Below are 18,247 nucleotides of genomic sequence, written 5' to 3'. Positions count from 1 at the left end.
GATCTTCTCTTTCTCTATTTTCTTCAAGTAAGCCTCTAAAAATATAAAATTTCCCTTTATTACTGTTTTAGCTACATCCCACAAATTTTGTTGTGATGTCTCATCATTGTCATGTTTTTAAGTGAAATTATTAATTGTGTCTATAATTTGCTGTTTCACCCAATCATTCTTTAGGATGAGATTATTTAGTTTCCAATGACTTTTTGATAAATTTACCCCTAACTTTTTGTTGAATGCAGTTTTTTATCGCATCATGATCTGAAAAGAAAGCATTTACTATTTCTGCCCTCCTACATTTAATTTTGAGATCTTTATATCCGAATATAGGGTCAATTTTTGTAAAGGTTGCATGAACTGATGAGAAGAAAATATACTCCTTTCTATCATCATTCAGTTTTCTCCAAAGATCTATCATACCTAATTTTTCTAATATTCTATTTACCTCTTTAATTTCTTTCTTATTTGTTTTGTGGTTTGATTTATCCAATTCTGAGAGTACAAAGTTGAGATATCCCACTATTATAGTTTTGCTATCTCTTTCTTCTTGCAACTCTCTTAACTTCACCTTTAGGAAGTTAGATGCTATACCACTTGGTGCAATACTAAACATATGTTTAGTATTGGTATTGTTTCATTGTCTATTATGCTACCCTTTAGCAGGATATAGTTTCCTTCCTTATCTCTTTTAATTAGATCAATTTTTGCTTTAGCTGGATCAGAGATAAGGATGGTTACCCCTGCTTTTTTTTTTTTACTTCACTTGGAGCATAATAGATTTTTCTCCAGCCTTTTACCTTTACTCTGTATGTATCTCCCTGCTTTAAATGTGTTTTCTGTAAACAACATATTGTAGGATTCTGACTTTTGATCCAGTCTGCTATCTGCCTCCACTTAATGGGAGAGTTCATCCCTTTCACATTTACAGTTAAAATTACTAATTCTGTATTTCCCCGGAATATGTTTTTTTTTCTCCCTTGCGCCCCCCAACTATTTAGCAAGTATTAAACTTATGGGCCCCACTTTCGTCACACAGCCCTCCCACTTCAGTATCCATCCCTCCTCCCTTTAGATCCCTTCCCCATTTTTGTACCTTTCCCTTATTACTCTTTTCCTTTTCCATTTTTCTCTCCCACTTTTTAGTGAGGTAAGAGAGAATTCTCTGCAAAACAAATATGTCAATTATTTTCTCAGGTCTGCCCAGCCAGGCTATGGGGCATGCCCTACTAAGAACCCTGCTGTAGGGATTAATGAATGCCTTGAGGCAAGAGTGTGAGCAATGAAAGTGTCATTGCCCCAATCAGGGGCCTCTGTGGGTATTAACAGCTGATCAGCTGAATAGCCCTGCTCTGACTGGAAGTTTTTCTGCCTGGACTGGAAGTGTCTCTGCCTCAGAAGCACAGTCATGCTGTGGAGGTTCTGTTGTCCCAGGCTGAGCCCCCCGCTGTACAGATTAGAGGCTGCCCCAGGCCCAGCTGCATGCACTGTTGTGCTGGTCTATGCTGGGACACTTCTGGTTTGGGGCAGGGTACAGTTCTGGTGTTTTTAGAGTATTTTGTACCTCCAGCTCTAATCTCTCTCTTTTTTTATTATTATTATATATTTTTTATAATATTATCCCTTGTATTCATTTTTCCAAATTATCCCCCCCTCCCTCTATTCCCTCCCCCCGATGACAGGCAATCCCATACATTTTACTTGTGTTACAATATAACCTAGATACAATACATGTGTGTAAATACCATTTTCTTGTTGCACAATAAGCATTAGATTCCGAAGCTACATGTAACCTGGGCAGACAGATATTAGTGTTAACAATTTACATTCACTTCCCAGTGTTTCTTCTCTGGGTGTAGCTACCTCTGTCCATCATTGAGCAACGGGAAGTGAGTTAGCTCTTCTTTATGTTGAAGATTTCCACTTCCTTCAGAATACATCTTCATACAGTATTGTTGTTGAAGTGTACAGTGATCTTCTGGTTCTGCTCATTTCACTCAGCATCAGTTGATGTAAGTCTCTCCAAGCCTCTCTGCATTCTTCGTGCTGGTCATTTCTTACAGAGCAATAATATTCCATAAACTTCATATACCATAATTTACCCAACCATTCTCCAACTGATGGACATCCATTCATCTTTCAGTTTCTAGCTACAACAAAAAGAGCTGCCACAAACATTTTGGCACATACAGGTCTCGTTCCGCTCTTTAGTATTTCTTTGGGATATAAGCCCAGTAGTAGTACTGCTGGGTCAAAGGGTATGCACAGTTTGATAACTTTTTGGGCATAGTTCCAAATTGCTCTCCAGAATGGCTGGATTCTTTCACAACTCCACCAGTAATGTATTAATGTCCCAGATTTCCCACATCCCCTCCAACATTCATCATTATTTGTTCCTGTCATCTTAGCCAATCTGACAGGTGTGTAGTGGTATCTCAGAGTTGTCTTAATTTGCATTTCTCTGATCAGTAGTGATTTGGAACACTCTTTCATATGAGTGGATATAGTTTCAATTTCTTCATCTGAGAATTGTCTGTCCATATCCTTTGACCATTTATCAATTGGAGAATGGTTTTCGGTTTCTTATGAATTAGGGTCAGTTCTCTATATATTTTGGAAATGAGACCTTTGTCAGAACCTTTGCTTTTAAAAATATTTTCCCAATTTGTTACTTCCCTTCTAATCTTATTTGCATTACTATTGTTTGTACAGAAACTTTTTAGTTTGATGTAATCAAAATCTTCTACTTTGTGATCAATAATGATCTCTAGTTCTCCTCTGGTCATAAATTCCTTCCTCCTCCACAAGTCTGAGAGGTAAACTATCCTCTGTTCCTCTAATCTATTTATTATCTCACTCTTTATGCCTAAATCATGGACCCATTTTGATCTTATCTTGGTATATGGTGTTAAGTGTGGATCCATATCTAATTTCTGCCATATTAATTTCCAGTTTTCCCACCAGTTTTTTCCAAATAATGAATTTTTATCCCTAATGTTGGTATCTTTGAGTTTGTCAAAGATTAGATTGCTATAGATGTACCCTTTTTTGTCCTTTGTATCTAATCTGTTCCACTGATCTACTGGTCTATTTCTTAGCCAATACCAAATGGTTTTGGTGACTGCTGCTATATAATATAGCTTTAGATCAGGTACACTTAGACCACCTTCCTCTGAGTTTTTTTTGTTCATTAGTTCCCTTGCAATTCTCGACTTTTATTCTTCCATATGAATTTTGTTGTTATTTTTTCTAGGTCATTGAAATAGTTTTTTGGGAGTCTGATTGGTATAGCACTAAATAAATAGATTAGTTTGGGGAGTATTGTCATCTTTATTATATTCGCTCGGCCTATCCAAGACCTCCAGCTCTAATCTCTATGCTGGTCCCTTGTTTTACAATCAAGGCAAAGCAGTCAGCCTATGGCAGGGTTGTTTCTACTGCTCTTCTAGACAGAGAGGATACCCGTGTCCCTGGTCCTCTTAGGACGTCAAACTTTCCTATTTCCCTGTCTACTGCTGGTCTGTCCTGGCCCCTCAGACAAATCTGTTCTGGCGATGTTCCAGATTATCTTCAGCTGGTAAGTCATTGCACAGTTAATCTTCATGAATTTTACCAAACATTATTTCTGAGGCTAAAGTCAAAGATTGGTAGTGAGGGCAAGAGAGAGGAGCCTAAAGAATGTGTGCCTTCTCTGCCATCTTGGCTCCAGCTGCCCTATAGAATTTTGCAAACTATCACATCACTGTGTTCTGGCTCTTAATCATTTGCTTAGACTCCTCTAATCATAGTAATCAGAGGAGTTTAGACACATCTTCATTGAAGATTTTAGTAATTCCTCAAGCTCATGATTCTAAATAATTTGTCCTCCACCAAAAATGATGCAATTGAAAACTCGTATCTTGATTATTAGCATATAACACTCCAAGAATCATCAGCATCTTTTCTTTCCATCCCATCCAATTGAGATCTCCATCCACAGATACTCAATAATTGGATTGTCTGAAAACTTTGGGTTCAGTGTAGTACTCCTACTTCTCTTTAGTGCCATATTCATCACTTAGGTAGAGAAATGCTGCTGTTGTTGTTCAGAGGCTAGGGAGTTCAACGCCCAAAATGTGAGAGAACAAAGAGTAGCGGGAACTCAGCCCATTTAAAAGGTTTATTTTAAATACAGCTGTAATACAATGGGTGTGAGAAAAACTACAATGTACTCCCAATTAACCATGTCAATGGAGATGACAATAGTTGAATGTATGGTGTGGTTCCCTGTTAGGTTTCAGAAGACTTGGATTCTAATTCCAGTTCTATCAGTAAAAGTCCTCTTTCCTTAAGTCATATATAACCCCTCTCGACCTCAATTTCCTCTTATGTAACATGAGGAGATTGATGACCTTTAGAGCTCAAAAGTCTCTGAAATCAACAGAAACTTCATTTTGGCCAGTGCTTTGAACACTCAAGTCCACAAAATTTTGTTTTACTTGACTGATATTTGACTTGGCTTCTAGAATATCAAAGCAACCCAATGTTGGAAAGAAATTCAATGTCCTTTTTGTCCAAGCCCCACCTGACCAAGATTCTTTCTTCAACATTCCCAAGTGGCAGATCAGCCTCCAGTGATATTGGTCTCAATGTTGGTTCCAAATGACAGCTATTTTAGATAACTCTGATTGCTAAAGCTGCCTTTCCCCTTCTCATTTCCATTCAATAAGTCCAATGGGAAGTAGGCACCATGGACTTCCCTTTCTGTTTCCCTGCCCTATCCCAACCTCTTTTCCTGTAGTTGGGGGTCTCAGATTGAAGCAGACTTGCTCAGAAACCCTTCCTCCCCCTAAACTTTTTGCCAATACAAAAGCTATAGGTTTGCTCCCAAAGAGAAGATGGTGGGTTGAGGTGGATTTGGAAGCAAAAAGACCTTATCATAGGCCCTGTTACTATGCCCTCCAGAAACCATTCTGGATACTGCAATCTTACTTGCCAATGCTCTCTAAGTACCCTAATCCTTGCCATTCAACCTAAAACTGCACCCTTAGGAACATCAGGGTCTTGTATTCATCCTGAAGCTAATCCTTCCACTTGTGTTGTCTCATTTATTTAGAATGTGATCTTAATGAGATTTTTCTAGGTCTAAGTTTTCTGTTTGTATGCTAGCACTTAGCACAATGCTTTGCACATAGTAAGTGTTTTTTCATTATTCTTTATTCTCAACATTGAGTGGAAACCTGCCCCTCTACTATATCTATCCATTGCTTTTAGTATGGGCCCTTTGAGGCCAAAAAGAACATGGTTAATCTCTTTTCTTCATAATGCTTATCTTCTGTCCAACTTTTATCATTTCCCTCCAACTTCTATCTTTTAATCCCTAAATAACACAAAGAAAACAACAACAACAACAACAACAACAACAAAAACAATGCAATAATATGACTCTTTCCCTGAAGCATTATGGAAACATGATGGTCTCATCTTAATTTTTTTTTCTTCTTCCCTTTTCTTGCCTTTCAATTATTGGAAATGATAATGGGCCATGAAGTAAATGGCCTTCTAATAATCTACTGAATACTGAAGTTGATTTATAAATGAGCTGATAAGTGCTTGTAGCCAGTGTTGTGTGTTATCATTTATTAAGGTAGCTGAGATAAAAGTAGCTCTAGAGGGGGGAGTGGAGCCAAGATGGTGGAGAAGATAAACTCGAATTTCTAAGCTCTCTCTTACCCTCAATACCAACTTTTTAATTCAGCCTCAAAAATAAACACTGGACTGGTAAAAACCACGAAGATTAGAAACACAATTTACCAGTGGAAGAGAATCTGGAATTTCATCAGAAAAGGTCAGTACTGACTGGTAGAGAAAAAGACCAGTGGCAGACAGTGATAAACTAAAGGTTAGCATATTGTGTTGATTAGGCTGGGAAGGCTAGAAAAGGTTAGAAAAGCTATGGAGACAGAGGACTTTGGCATAGGCTGATAGCTCTACTCTGCTTGCAAAACAACAAATCAGCAGAGAAATTAAGCCATTAAAAAAATAATAATAAAAATACTGCCAGAAACTGCCTATAGCTACCCCAAACCGGAAATGACTCAGCACATATCACTGTACTGCAGTGGCCTTCTGCTGTCTGGGGCTTCTCCTTGGGGCAGTTAAGAACATGCAAGGCATTGGGGAGACATAGCCTGGGGCAGCTGCTAATCTCACAGTGGGGGGCTTGGCCTGAGGCAGTGGAACTTCCACAGAAGTGAAACTTCTGCAGAAGGGACTGTGCTTCCCAGGGCAGAGACACTTCCAGTCTGTGTGCCAGGGGTATTCGCTGGTCAGCTGCTAATATCCACAGACCAACAGGAGGCTTTGGCCTGTGGTTCTGACACTTGCACTGTTCAGCCTCTAGCTTCAGGGCTGTTGCTAGGCCAAATAGGGGGGTTCTTCCCTGGGAACTCCCACAGCCCAGCCATGCTAACCTGCTCTGAATCACTTCCGGTGGGAAGGGAATCTCTCTCCCACAGCAACATCTTACTTTTGCATTCCCCCCCCCCATATACAAGATAGTGTTGTCCCAATTAGCTCTGTTCTGCAGAAGAAGCTGGTAATTTCCATACCATGAAGGTAGACCCCATAGGTTTTTTAAAATGAGTAAAAAATTCAAGAGAACGATTGACAGCTTCTAGATAGAAAAAGAGAGGGTTTCCAACTCCGAGGACACTAACAGCAGACAGTCTCCAGATAAATACCCTAGAAGTGGAATGTTACCTGGTCCCCATCACATAACTCTTCTAAAAGAGACTATTAAAGATATAAAAAGAGAGCTAGAAGATAAATGGGCAAAGGAAAGAGAAGCTATATTAGAGAGTAACAATATCCTGAAATTTGATTTGGAAAAGATAAAGAATTCACAGGAAATGCAGGGAAACAAAATTTGTGAATTAGAAAAGGTTAAAAAATCATAGGAAAGTAGGCTCTGTGAATTGGAAAAGATAAAGACTTGCAAGAAAGTAGGATTTGTGAATTGGAAAAAGAAAATAACTCACTAAAAAAAAAAATAGTGAAATGAAAAAAAAAAAAAAATCCACAGTAATATAACTCATTTAAAAACTCAATTGGACATATACAAAAAGAAATTTAAAAATCGAATGAAGAAAATAACTCATTAAAAATTAGGACAGAACAAATAAAAATGAATGATTCATTGAGACATCAATAATCAATCAAACAAAACCAAAAAATGAAAAGTTGGAGAATAACGCCAAATATTTACTGGAAAAATCAACAGACCTGGAAAATAGATCTAGGAGAGACAATCTGAGGATCATTGGACTTCCCAAAAATTATGATGAACAAAAAGAGCCTGGATTCTATTTTACTGGAAATCATCAAAGAGAACTGTCCAGATGTAATAGAACCAGAAGGTAAAATAGGCATTGAAAGAATTCATCAAACACCTTCTGAAAAAGACCCCCCAAAAAAAACCAAAAAACATCATGGAATACTGTGGGCAAGCTGCAGAACTATCAGACTAAGGAAAAAATATTGCAAGCAACTAAGAAAAAGTAATTCAATATCGAGGTGCCACAATAAGGGACACTCAAGATCTGGCTGCATCCATGTTAAAGAATTGAAGGGCCTAGAATCTGATATTCTGAAAGGCAAAACAACTTGGAATAGAGCCAAGAATATACTACCTAGCTAAGTTGAGCATTTTCTTCCATGGAAGATTGACATTTAATGAATCAGATGAATTCCATGTGTTTCTAAGAAAAACAAAACAAAACAAAACAAACAAACAAAAAAACAGATCTAAACAAAATAATTTGATCTCCAACTACAAGACACAAGAGAAGCAGAAAAAGGTAAAAGGAACTCTTGAGAACTGTATTTCTGTTGTAGATATAGAGAAAGACCACATGTATAATCTGATCTTACTTCTATAACATAAAAAAGGGAAGTAGAAATGAAAGTAGAATGTCACAAAATGGGAAAAGGGGAGATAAAAAAAAAGGGAAACTACATCCCAGGAAGAGGCAAAGAAAATTTATCATATCCGAGGGAATTTAGAGAGGGGGAGGAACATTGTGTGAATCTTACTCTCATCAGAGTTGGTTAGAAGAGTAAATAATTGACATATTTGTTTTTCAGAGAATTCTCTCTCACCTCATTAAAAAGAGGGAGAGGAAAAGGGAAAAGGAAAGGATTAATAAGGAAAGGGTATAAGAAAGGGGATGGGATTTAAAAGGAAGGGGAGGGATACTACAAAGAGAGGGCTGCGTGACACAAGTGGGGCCCTTAAGTTTAATACTGGGGAAGGGGTTCAGGGGGAACAAGGAAAAAACATAATCTGGGGATAATATAATGGCAGGAAAAAATACAAAAGTAGTAATTTTAACTGTAAATGTGAATGGGATGAACCAAAAATATAGGCTTCCCAGATTAACAGAGGAAAAGTAAATTGCTTAAATAGTAATTTCAGATATATATATATATAATATTATATAAAAGAGGCAAGGAGGCAGACTAAAGAGATAAAATATCCAGGATAGAGTCAGGAAGGCTTATTTTTTCTGACTTAATAACTCTGTGACGCTGGACAAGTTATTGAACAATAGTTTTGCAAAGTTTTGCAAAGAAATGAAATGAAAGAACAATGACAAAAATAATCCTAAATAAAAGGATTTATTTCATTTATTTCATTGGACATCAAATAGATTACAAAGGAGGGTACTGAAAATCCAGGGGGATGGGAATGAGAAAAATTCAAGTCAGCTTACAGGGTAGAAATCCTTCTCCAGTTGATGACCATGAAGTCTGTTCTTCATCAGTGAGTAGGTGATCCTTCTTCTCTTGCCAGGAGTGCTTGAAAATGTAAGGTGTTCAGTCCTGGAAGCTGGTGAGAATTCCTAAATGCTCAGCCACGTGAATAGCAGCAAGCACAAAGATGAGAGTCAGCGGGAAAAAGAGTCATGGTACCTGGATTTGTTCCTGGAAGTGCGGGACCAGGGGAAAATACGGGAGTAACAGGGCCATTGAAGATCAAAGCATTGAACATGTGAAGGAGGGTGCGCTTCAGAACATTATAAAAGACAACAGAGCCAGGGTCATTACACAGGTACACTCCAATCCAAGGGAGAGGGTCTTTTACTCGATGGTTCAATGATCCAGGATATGTCTGTAAATAGTATTCCCCTTCCTTCTTGACACAGTGCAGCAGGATCACAGCAGAATCCACCTCCATTCCTTCAAAGGTTATCATGCTTGGGGTGTAGATCCCCAAGGTCCACTGGGAGAGTTGAGTCACATCCACCACCCAGTACTGGTCACCAAAGCTGAAGGACTGCTTAGCAAAGACATAATGGTGAGGGAAGTCATCAGGAAACTTGGTCTCCACCTGCCAGCCTTCTCCAGCCTTGGCACTCTTGAGATCCTCTGAAACAGTCACAGAGGAATCAGCTGATGTGGGGTCCATGGTGAGATCCACTTTGAAGTTGTAGAGTATCTCTATCAGGCCAGGAGTATAATATTCTTCTAGAACTGGGATGACAGCCTGGGCCCTTTGGGCCAACACAGCCTCACACCTTCCCAGCAGCTGCTTGGCATCCTGCAGCAGATCCAGATTGAGTCGGTGGCGTGTTTCCTTCAGCTCTAGCATGAGGTCCTTCAGACTTTTCCCGTACTCTTTTAGTCTGTCCCTCCTGGCCTTTTCCTGTTGCTTACATCTTTGAAGACTTCGGGATTCTTCTTCCTCAAGAAGAGTGTGTACTTTACTTTTTTCACGGCGAAACAAATGTATCCACTCATAAGCAGTCTTCCCCATCCGACTATGAAGTTCTACATCTTCCTCCAAATGTTTCACCAATCGAATCTGAAGGTGCTGGAGCTCCCTCCTGTATTTCTGAGCAGCTTCTTGTATAGAGGAGATCTTGTGAGCTCCATGCTCTGGGGTTTCACAACATGTCACACACAGTGCTGTCAGATCCTCTTCACAAAAGTTCTTCAAGGGTTTCTTGTGAGTGTCACACTGCCTCTGTTCTTCAGTGCTCTCCAAAAGTTTGGAGCTGAACTGTTTGCCCAGCTCAGTCAACTCTGCTAGGTGCTTGTTCACTAATGGGATCTCCCGGTCCTGGGAAACTTGCTTGCATTCAGGACAGGAAAAAGCTGGGGCTCTAATTCTCCAGCTGAAGGAGAGACAAGCTTGACAGAAACTGTGCCCACACCCAATGGTGACAGGATCACAGAAGTAGCCCCTGCAGATGCTACAGGTGATCTCACTCTGCATTTTCTTCAGAATTTCCACAGTAGCAGCCATTGTCCTCTCCCCAATTGCTTCTAGTCTGCAGCAGCCAGAGGAAGAGACTTCCCTTACAATGAAGGCAGTACTTCTGAGCAGGAGGATGCTCTCCTTTTATAGGAAGTAGCCCCACCTCTTAGGCCCTCCAACTGAAGGTGTGAATTCCCCAGGCCTGGAATCTTGCAGTAAAATCAGTTAACTCTTCTTCTTGGGAGAAGCCCTGAAGTTTCTGAGTTAACACCCTGGTTGGCTCCTCTTAATTGACAAGTTCCACCAAAGACAATGGCTTCCTGTGTCTCTCAGGAGATATGCTAAGAAAACATCAAAGTATGGCTCAATGGATTTTCAAATCTGATTTGTATGTAGACTTTCTGTAGACAGAATGTCCAAAATGAAGCTAAAAAGAAATACAAAATGATACTTTTATTTCACAAATTAAAACACCTTTTAAAAACATTTTATATTTTTATATTTTATATATTTATATTTTGCATTGAGTACAAAAATTAAATTTTGGCTTTCGTGTTTTTCAGTTGACTTCCAAACTATGAGGTGATAGCAACTGATCATGTAATAGAGCACCTTACAATCAAATGGAGAAAAGCAGAAATATAAAATGTTTCCTTTTCAGACAATGATGCAATAAAAATTACATTCACTAAAAAGCCAAGGAAAAATGAACAAAAGACAATTGGAAATTAAATATTGTATTGCTCAAGCAACAAGTCATTAAGTCTATCAATAATTTCATCCACTGAATGGCACTAATAAGACAGCATATGAAAGCCTTAGAGATGTAATGAAAACAGTGGAAATATAACTCTAAATACTTATATGAACACAATAACAAAAGAGGAGATCAATGAATTCACATGGTACAAACAAATTTAGAAAAAGAACAAAAGATCAAGAATATTAAGAGATATGATAAAAAAAATACAAATAACAGTAGTCTAGCTGTACCACACTTAAAATTATGTTATAAGGAGCGGCAGTGTAAACACCAGAGGTGAAGATTAAAACCCCGGAAAGTTAGTGTCTCTCAGAACTGGCCACGCCCAACCCCCACCTGGACTGAATCAGCCCGTTCTCAGAGCCTCACAGCACAGAATCAGTGCAGCCATCACTTGCCTGTTAGTGGCTCTCTGCTGCCCTACCCCCAGTCTGTAGAGGAAGCCCATTAACACCATCCATCCCCATCCCCCCAAAACCAGACTTATTTTTTATCTACTCAATTTGTTTTCTTCAAATCCTGATCTTGACAAAATGAACAAAAAATTCAAAAGGGCTCTTACCATTGGCAGCTACTGTATGGAGAGAGAGCAGACTTCAAATCCTGAGGAGACTAAAAACAGACTGTCCCCAGAGGAATCCCTTAAGGGGGATATGAGCTGCTCCTCAATACAAAAGAATCTCAGAGAGGAAATCAAAAAGGCTCTCACAAGAGAGCTAGAAGAGAAATGGGAAAAGGAAAGGGAAGCTTGGAAAGAGAGCCTGGAGAAGTTATCCAGAGTGGATAAAGAGATCAAATCATTGAGAAATAAAATTAGTGAATTAGAAAAGGCAAACAACTCCAAGGAAAACAGGATTAGAGAATTGGAAAAGATAAACAACTCCAAGGAAAACAGGATTAGTGAATTGGAAAAGATAAACAACTCCAAGGAAAACAGGATTAGTGAGCTGGAAAAGGTAAACCACTCCAAGGAAAACAGGATTAATGAGCTGGATAAAGAAATCTGTTCTCTAAAAAATAAAATGGAAAAAAATTCCATAAAAGAAAAAAAACTCACTTAAGAACACAATTGGACAATTACAAAAAGATATAAAAAAAGTGAGTGAAGAAAATAAATCATTGAAAATTAGACTCGAACAAGTAGAAATGAATGACTCAAGGAGAAACCAAGAGGTAGTCAAGCAAAACCAGAGAAATGAAACAATTGAAAAGAATGTGGAGGGAGGGATGGGAAAAGTTGTAACAGAAGTGAGTGCAAGGAACAATGGTGTAAAAATTACCCATGATTATGTTCTGACAATAAAAAGCTATAATTTAAAAAAAAATTATGTTATAAAGCAATTGTCATCAAATCATAAGGTACTGGCTAAGAAATAAGGGGTGGATCAAATGAATAGTTTAGATAAAAATTACACATTAATCAATGACTATAGTAATGTAGTATTTATCAAATACTCCCCCTTCAGGGATACCAATTCATTATTTCACAGAAGCAGCTAGGAACACTGACAAATAAGATGTAAGGAAATTAGCATAGGTCCATATCTCACAAAAGGTCAAACTCTATATGTGATTTGGGGAAGGAAGGTGATACCAGAGGCAACTTAGGAGATCAAGGGATAGTCTACCTCTAAGAGAAATGTTGCCCAAAGAAGAACTAGAGAACACTATGAGATACAAAATGCACAGCAAAACCGAGACTATCAAGTTTAAATGGGAAACACTAAATTGGCGGGCAAAATTTAGAGACAGTGTTTATTAAAAAGGAATCATTTCTAAAATATATAAATAATTGTGTCAAATTGACAAGAGTACAAATCATTTCTCAATCGAAAAAAATAAACAATTTTAAAAAAAGATATTGCTCTACCTGAATGTAATGATAAAAGAGTCTTGTCACCATCTTTCTAGAAATTATCAAGAAAAACTGTGCTCATATTCTAGAACCAGAAGGAAAAATGGAAATGTAAAGAATCCAGATATCACGTGTTGAAAGAGATCCCAGAATGTTAAATCTCAGAAATATCAAACCTGAAGAAATGTGGCTATTCAATGAAAAAAAGATTTTCAAGCATTTATCATGAAAAGACTTGAGCTGAATAGAGAATCTGATATTCAAATACAAAACTCAAAAGAAGTATTAGGGATGTAATCAGTAATCTTAAGCATAAATAATAAAGAAATCATAAACAAGGTCATTCCAACAGGGAGAAAATACTATTTGTAACTCATAATAACTTTCTTGTTATTATGGAAATTAGAAGTATATATATGTGTGTGTGTGTGTGTGTGTGTGTGTGTGTGTGTGTGTCTGAGTATACGAATAATTGGCATAGGGGTGAGTTGCATATAAACACATAATATGGATAAACAGAAAATAACATCAGAGAGTGAGAGAGAAATGGAAGGAGCAAAAGACAAAAAGGAAAATGTGAAATGGTTTAAATTATCTTCCACAGAAGAGGTAAGAAAAATAATTTGCAGTGAAGGGGAAGAGAAGTAAAGGAGAGGGAGTGAGTGTACCTTAAACTCCTCAGAATTGGCTCAAAATAAAAATAACACATAAAATCATTATATGTGTATCTTACTGTGCAGGAAAATTGGAGGGGAAAAGGATAAGAAAAGAGTAGAGAAAGAAGAGCAGGTAAACTGGGGAGGGATTATTCAGAGGCTTTTGAGAGGGAACAGCATTGAAGGAAAGAAATAAAAATGAACTAGGGAAATACAGTTAGAAATAATAATTAGGAAAAGAATTTTGAAGAGAATTTCTCTGATGAAGGCCTCACTTCTCAAACATATAGCAAACTGAGTAAAATTTAAATCAAAAAGAAACATTACCCAATAGCTAAATGATTAAATGATATGATCTACAACTGAAATGGACTTAGCTCTTATCAATAATGAGATGATTCATGGCTATTCTAATAGACTTGTGATGGAGAGAGCTTTCTGCTTCATAGAGCTCTATGGGAATTCAAGTGGATCATAACATGAGATTTTTATCTTATTTTTGTTGTTGGTTCTCATTTTTTCCCTTTTGATGTGTTTTTTTCTTATACAGTATGATAGATATGGTATGATATTTAGAAATGCACTATGGAGAAGTCTTCAGATAATGGGGGAAATCTGGGTATGGCTTAAGATCCTCCACCAAGAGGGAACACAATGAAAATGTTTGGTTTGGCTCCCCACCTCTCTTTGGTGTTCTCACCTTTCCTGAGAAGTCAAGGAGGGCATGATCCCCTGCCTTTGGTGTTTTCATCCTTCTTGAGAAGTCAAGGAGTGTGTGAACAACAGTTTTCTACTTGAAGCAAGGGATACTTACAATAAGAGACATTGACATTTCAATAGCAGGTGCTTATAGTTAGCACTTGCTTAGTGTGATGTGATGATATAATTGTTCCCTAGTTGGCCCTTACTTAGTGTGCTGTAATGATGTAATTATACTGATGTATTTAAGGGCTGGGAGGACTGGAAATAAAGACCATCCTGCCTCTTTCTCTTCTCCACTAAGACCAAGGCTGGTCCTGAGATCCTCCAGAGAGCTAATCAAGATAGTATGTTTTGGCACCCCAATTTGGGGAATCTAGAAAGTAAACTCCATTTTGGCACCCAGCATGGGGCCTCTAGAAAGTAGGCCACTACAGCACTGCTTAATCTATGTTGGATTACTTGCTAAATAGGGGAGGAGAGAAAGAGAAAGAGGGAGAGAAAATTTTAGAATGCAAGGCATGGCAAGGGGGAATGTTGAAAAACATCTTTACATGTATTTTGAAATAGAAACCCTATTATTATAGAAATCTAACCAATAAACATATAATCTATGAATAACGATTATAAAGTCACATATATCCTCTGAAGTGACAATACCACTAATGGGGATGAATCCTAAGGGAAATGCTTTTTATTTGTTGAGAACCTATGTGCATAAAAATGTTTATATCAACTGCCTTCTCAGGGTGAAGATTTGGAAATTGAGGGTCACATTAGTTGAATAAAGGATGAGTATATTCAGACATTAAGCAGTGAAGAAATATTTTGATGGTTCTATGAGAAATGATGAGCAGGATGCTATCAGAAAAACATGGAAAGTCCTCAATGAACTCCAGCAAAGTGAAATGAAAAGGCTTTATAATAATAGCAAAGTTCAGGGATGAACAGCATTGAATAATTTTCTTATTCTCCACAATGCAATGATCTGATATTATTCTGAAGGATTTCAGATGAAAAATGCTAATCTTACCTAGAGAAAGAACTGGTCACAGATGAATACAGCCAGAAGTATGCTTTTATGTTAACTTTCTTTTTGTATTGATGGTTTTTTGGCAGGGGATGCAGATCTGGTTTCTTTTGCAAAGTGATTTTTAAGGAAATGTTTTGCATAACTTCACATGGGCTTTCTCACTTCCTGATATTAATGAAGAATCTCAGAGGGCTTCTAGTTCAATATCACCAGGTCCCAGATGGTAAAATGAAGCAGCACTTTTTAAAACCCGCTGCAGTGGATAGATAGTTGCTCTGGAAAAAGGGACCTGAGCTGGATCCTGTCCCAGCATTAACTATCTGGGCATGATCCTTTAATCTATGAAATGGAAAAACTCCACTCTGACTGAGTTGTGTTCGGGATCCTGTGAGGCCACAAATGAAAAGCACTTTGCAAATCTTCAAAGATGCTATGAGATTGGATGCAGATGCTAGCTGGGTTGATGATGCAGGCCCATCAAGGCAAGGAATTTTCCCACTTTCCCTACCCACAGTGGTTCTGGGGCAGAACTTGAAACAAGGTGCTATAATGCTTAGGTATTTCATTCACACCTTTAGAGGAGCTCACACATAGACTCCACACCTTTAAGAGAGCACATATAAGAAGAGGACAAGCCCACTCTTGGACTTCTGGGAGATTCACAAGTCAGAAATCCACAATCCCACTCTGGGATGCAGAGTTAGATTCATTCCAACTTCCACCTTTGTGCTGGGTGGAGGCTGAAGAACAAACTTCTGCATTTGGAGACATTTGCAAGGAGCTCTTGGAACCAAGGAGAGAGACAGGTCTCTACTAAAGCTAGCCAGGCCTCAGGAAAAGAGACAAGTCTTTGAAGGACACAATAAAAGATTTGGACTTTAACTCCTGGCTGCATTTGGGGTTATTGAACTGAACTGAAACTAAGGCTGCCTCCAGAAGCTCCCCAAGAACCGTGCTCCCAGAGAATGATTATATTTTAGAGAAGAGAACATCATACACAGTAATAAGGACCTCCTCTGGGACTAAGGGTCTCTAAATGTTTTCCTAGATGCATAGATGTGAAATGACTTTCTTAAAAATGACACAACTAAATGCAAAACAGGAGAGTCTTTAAACTTTGCTCTCCCTGACTGGTCATGTTCCTTTCCACTGCATCTCTCATGTGAAGCAACATGGCCTAATGTTTAGAGTATTAAACTTGGAATTCTGAGAATGGGATTCAGTTTCTACCTCTGTGACCCGAAGCAAACATCTAACCTCTGTACTTCCTTAGAAGCTAAAGGCAAAATTCGGCTTAGATCAAAGGACTCTGGGCATCCTCAATTCTAGGTTTGCTCTGATGATTATGGAATATTTCATATTTAATGAGTTATTTCTATGCCTAACAGAGATGGAAATATTGCTTTTTACTGTTCTTCCTTGTCTTCTTCTCCTTTGTCCATGAAGCAGGTAAAGAGCCTCCTCTATTGCTTTCATTTTCCTCCTCTTGACTGCAACAACAGCAAGAGTAGCAGCAGCAGAGCCATCATTATCAAGAAACTCCATGTTTCCAAGGAGCTCCTGAGAGACCCAAAGATTCAGCTCCCAGAAAACAGGGGTTGGTTTGTCTCCCAGCACTTAGGAGTGCTCACTCTTTGCATTAATGCTGGGACCCAAATGGAAGGAGAACAAGAAGCACTGTACCAGGAGTGATGGCATATGCACATCATGTCTTTGTTCCAATGGTAGATACTTAACAAGGTGATAAATGCAGATGTAAAATTAAGATTTCAAAACAAATTAATGATAGGGAAGTGAATTTTTTTTTCTTTTTACAAAATTGTACCTAGAAAATTCTACTCTGATTTCGATGTAGACTTTCTGTAGACAGAATGTCCAAAATGAAGTTAAAAAGAATTACAAAATGATACTTTTATTTCACAAATTAAACCACCTTTTTAAAACATTTTATATTTTTATATTTTATATATTTATATTTTGTATTGAGTACAAAAATTAAATTTTAGCTTTCGTGTTTTTCAGTTGACTTCCAAACTATGAGGTCATAGCAACTGATCATGTAATAGAGCACCTTACAATCAAATGGAGAAAAGCAGAAATATAAAATGTTTCCTTTTCAAACAATGATGCAATAAAAATTACATTCACTAAAAAGCCAAGGAAAAATGAACAAAAGACAATTGGAAATTAAATATTGTATTGCTCAAGCAACAAGTCATTAAGTCTATCAATAATTTCATCCACTGAATGGCACTAATAAGAGATGTAATGAAAACAGTGGAAATATAACTCTAAATACTTATATGAACACAATAACAAAAGAGGAGATCAATGAGTTCACATGCTAGAAACAAATTTAGAAAAAGAACATAAGATCAAGAATATTAAGAGATATGATTAAAAAAATACAAATAACAGTGGTCTAGCTGTACCACAATTAAAATTATGTTATAGGGAGCAGCAGAGAGGGTGTAAACACCGGAGGTGAAGATTAAAACCCCGGAAAGTTAGAGTCTCTAGGAACCGGCCACCCCTAATCCCCACCTAGACTGAATAAGCCCGTTCTCAGAGCCTCAGAGCACAGACTCAGTGCAGCCATCACTTGCCTGTTAGTGGCTCTCTGCTGCCCTACCCCCAGTCTGTAGAGGAAGCCCATTAACACCATCCCGCCCCATCCCCCCAAAAACAGACCTATTGTTTCTCTACTCAATTTGTTTTCTTCAAATCCTGATCTTGACAAAATGAACAAAAAATTCAAAAGGGCTCTTACCATTGACAGCTTCTGTAGGGAGAGAGAGCAGACTTCAAATACTGAGGAGACTAAAAACAGACTGTCCCCAGAGGAATCCCTTAAGGGGGATATGAGCTGCTCCTCAATACAAAAGAATCTCAGAGAGGAAATCAAAAAGGCTCTCACAAGAGAGCTAGAAGAGAAATGGGAAAAGGAAAGGGAAGCTTGGAAAGAGAGCCTGGAGAAGTTATCCAGAGTGGATAAAGAGATCAAATC

At 38.1% G+C, this 18,247-nt stretch overlaps 1 protein-coding gene across 2 annotated transcripts; it reads right to left on the bottom strand.

Annotated features, from left to right (window-relative positions):
• Positions 1–8,633: 8,633 nt before the first annotated feature.
• LOC141543248 (tripartite motif-containing protein 43-like) lies at positions 8,634–18,247 on the bottom strand. 2 transcript variants are annotated; one of them, XM_074268177.1, is made up of 2 exons: positions 18,011–18,247; positions 8,634–10,661 (listed from the first exon to the last, which is right to left on the bottom strand). In XM_074268177.1, exon 2 carries the CDS (start codon positions 10,280–10,282, stop codon positions 8,885–8,887), a length of 1,398 nt encoding a protein of 465 aa, XP_074124278.1. In that variant the 5' UTR covers positions 10,283–10,661; positions 18,011–18,247; the 3' UTR covers positions 8,634–8,884. The 2 variants fall into 2 exon arrangements, with proteins under 2 accessions (XP_074124278.1, XP_074124277.1); XM_074268176.1 differs by lacking the exon at positions 18,011–18,247 and adding an exon at positions 11,560–11,797.

Source organism: Sminthopsis crassicaudata, chromosome 5 (genome assembly GCF_048593235.1).
Source record: "Sminthopsis crassicaudata isolate SCR6 chromosome 5, ASM4859323v1, whole genome shotgun sequence".
Lineage (NCBI taxonomy): Eukaryota > Metazoa > Chordata > Mammalia > Dasyuromorphia > Dasyuridae > Sminthopsis > Sminthopsis crassicaudata.
The sequence above is the reverse complement of the archived record's forward strand: the minus strand, read 5'-3'. Positions and strand labels throughout refer to the sequence as shown.

Excerpts from the sequence above, each read along its gene's own strand:
- LOC141543248 (XM_074268177.1), bottom strand. The coding sequence starts at position 10,282 with ATGGCTGCTACTGTGGAAATTCTGAAGAAAATGCAGAGTGAGATCACC.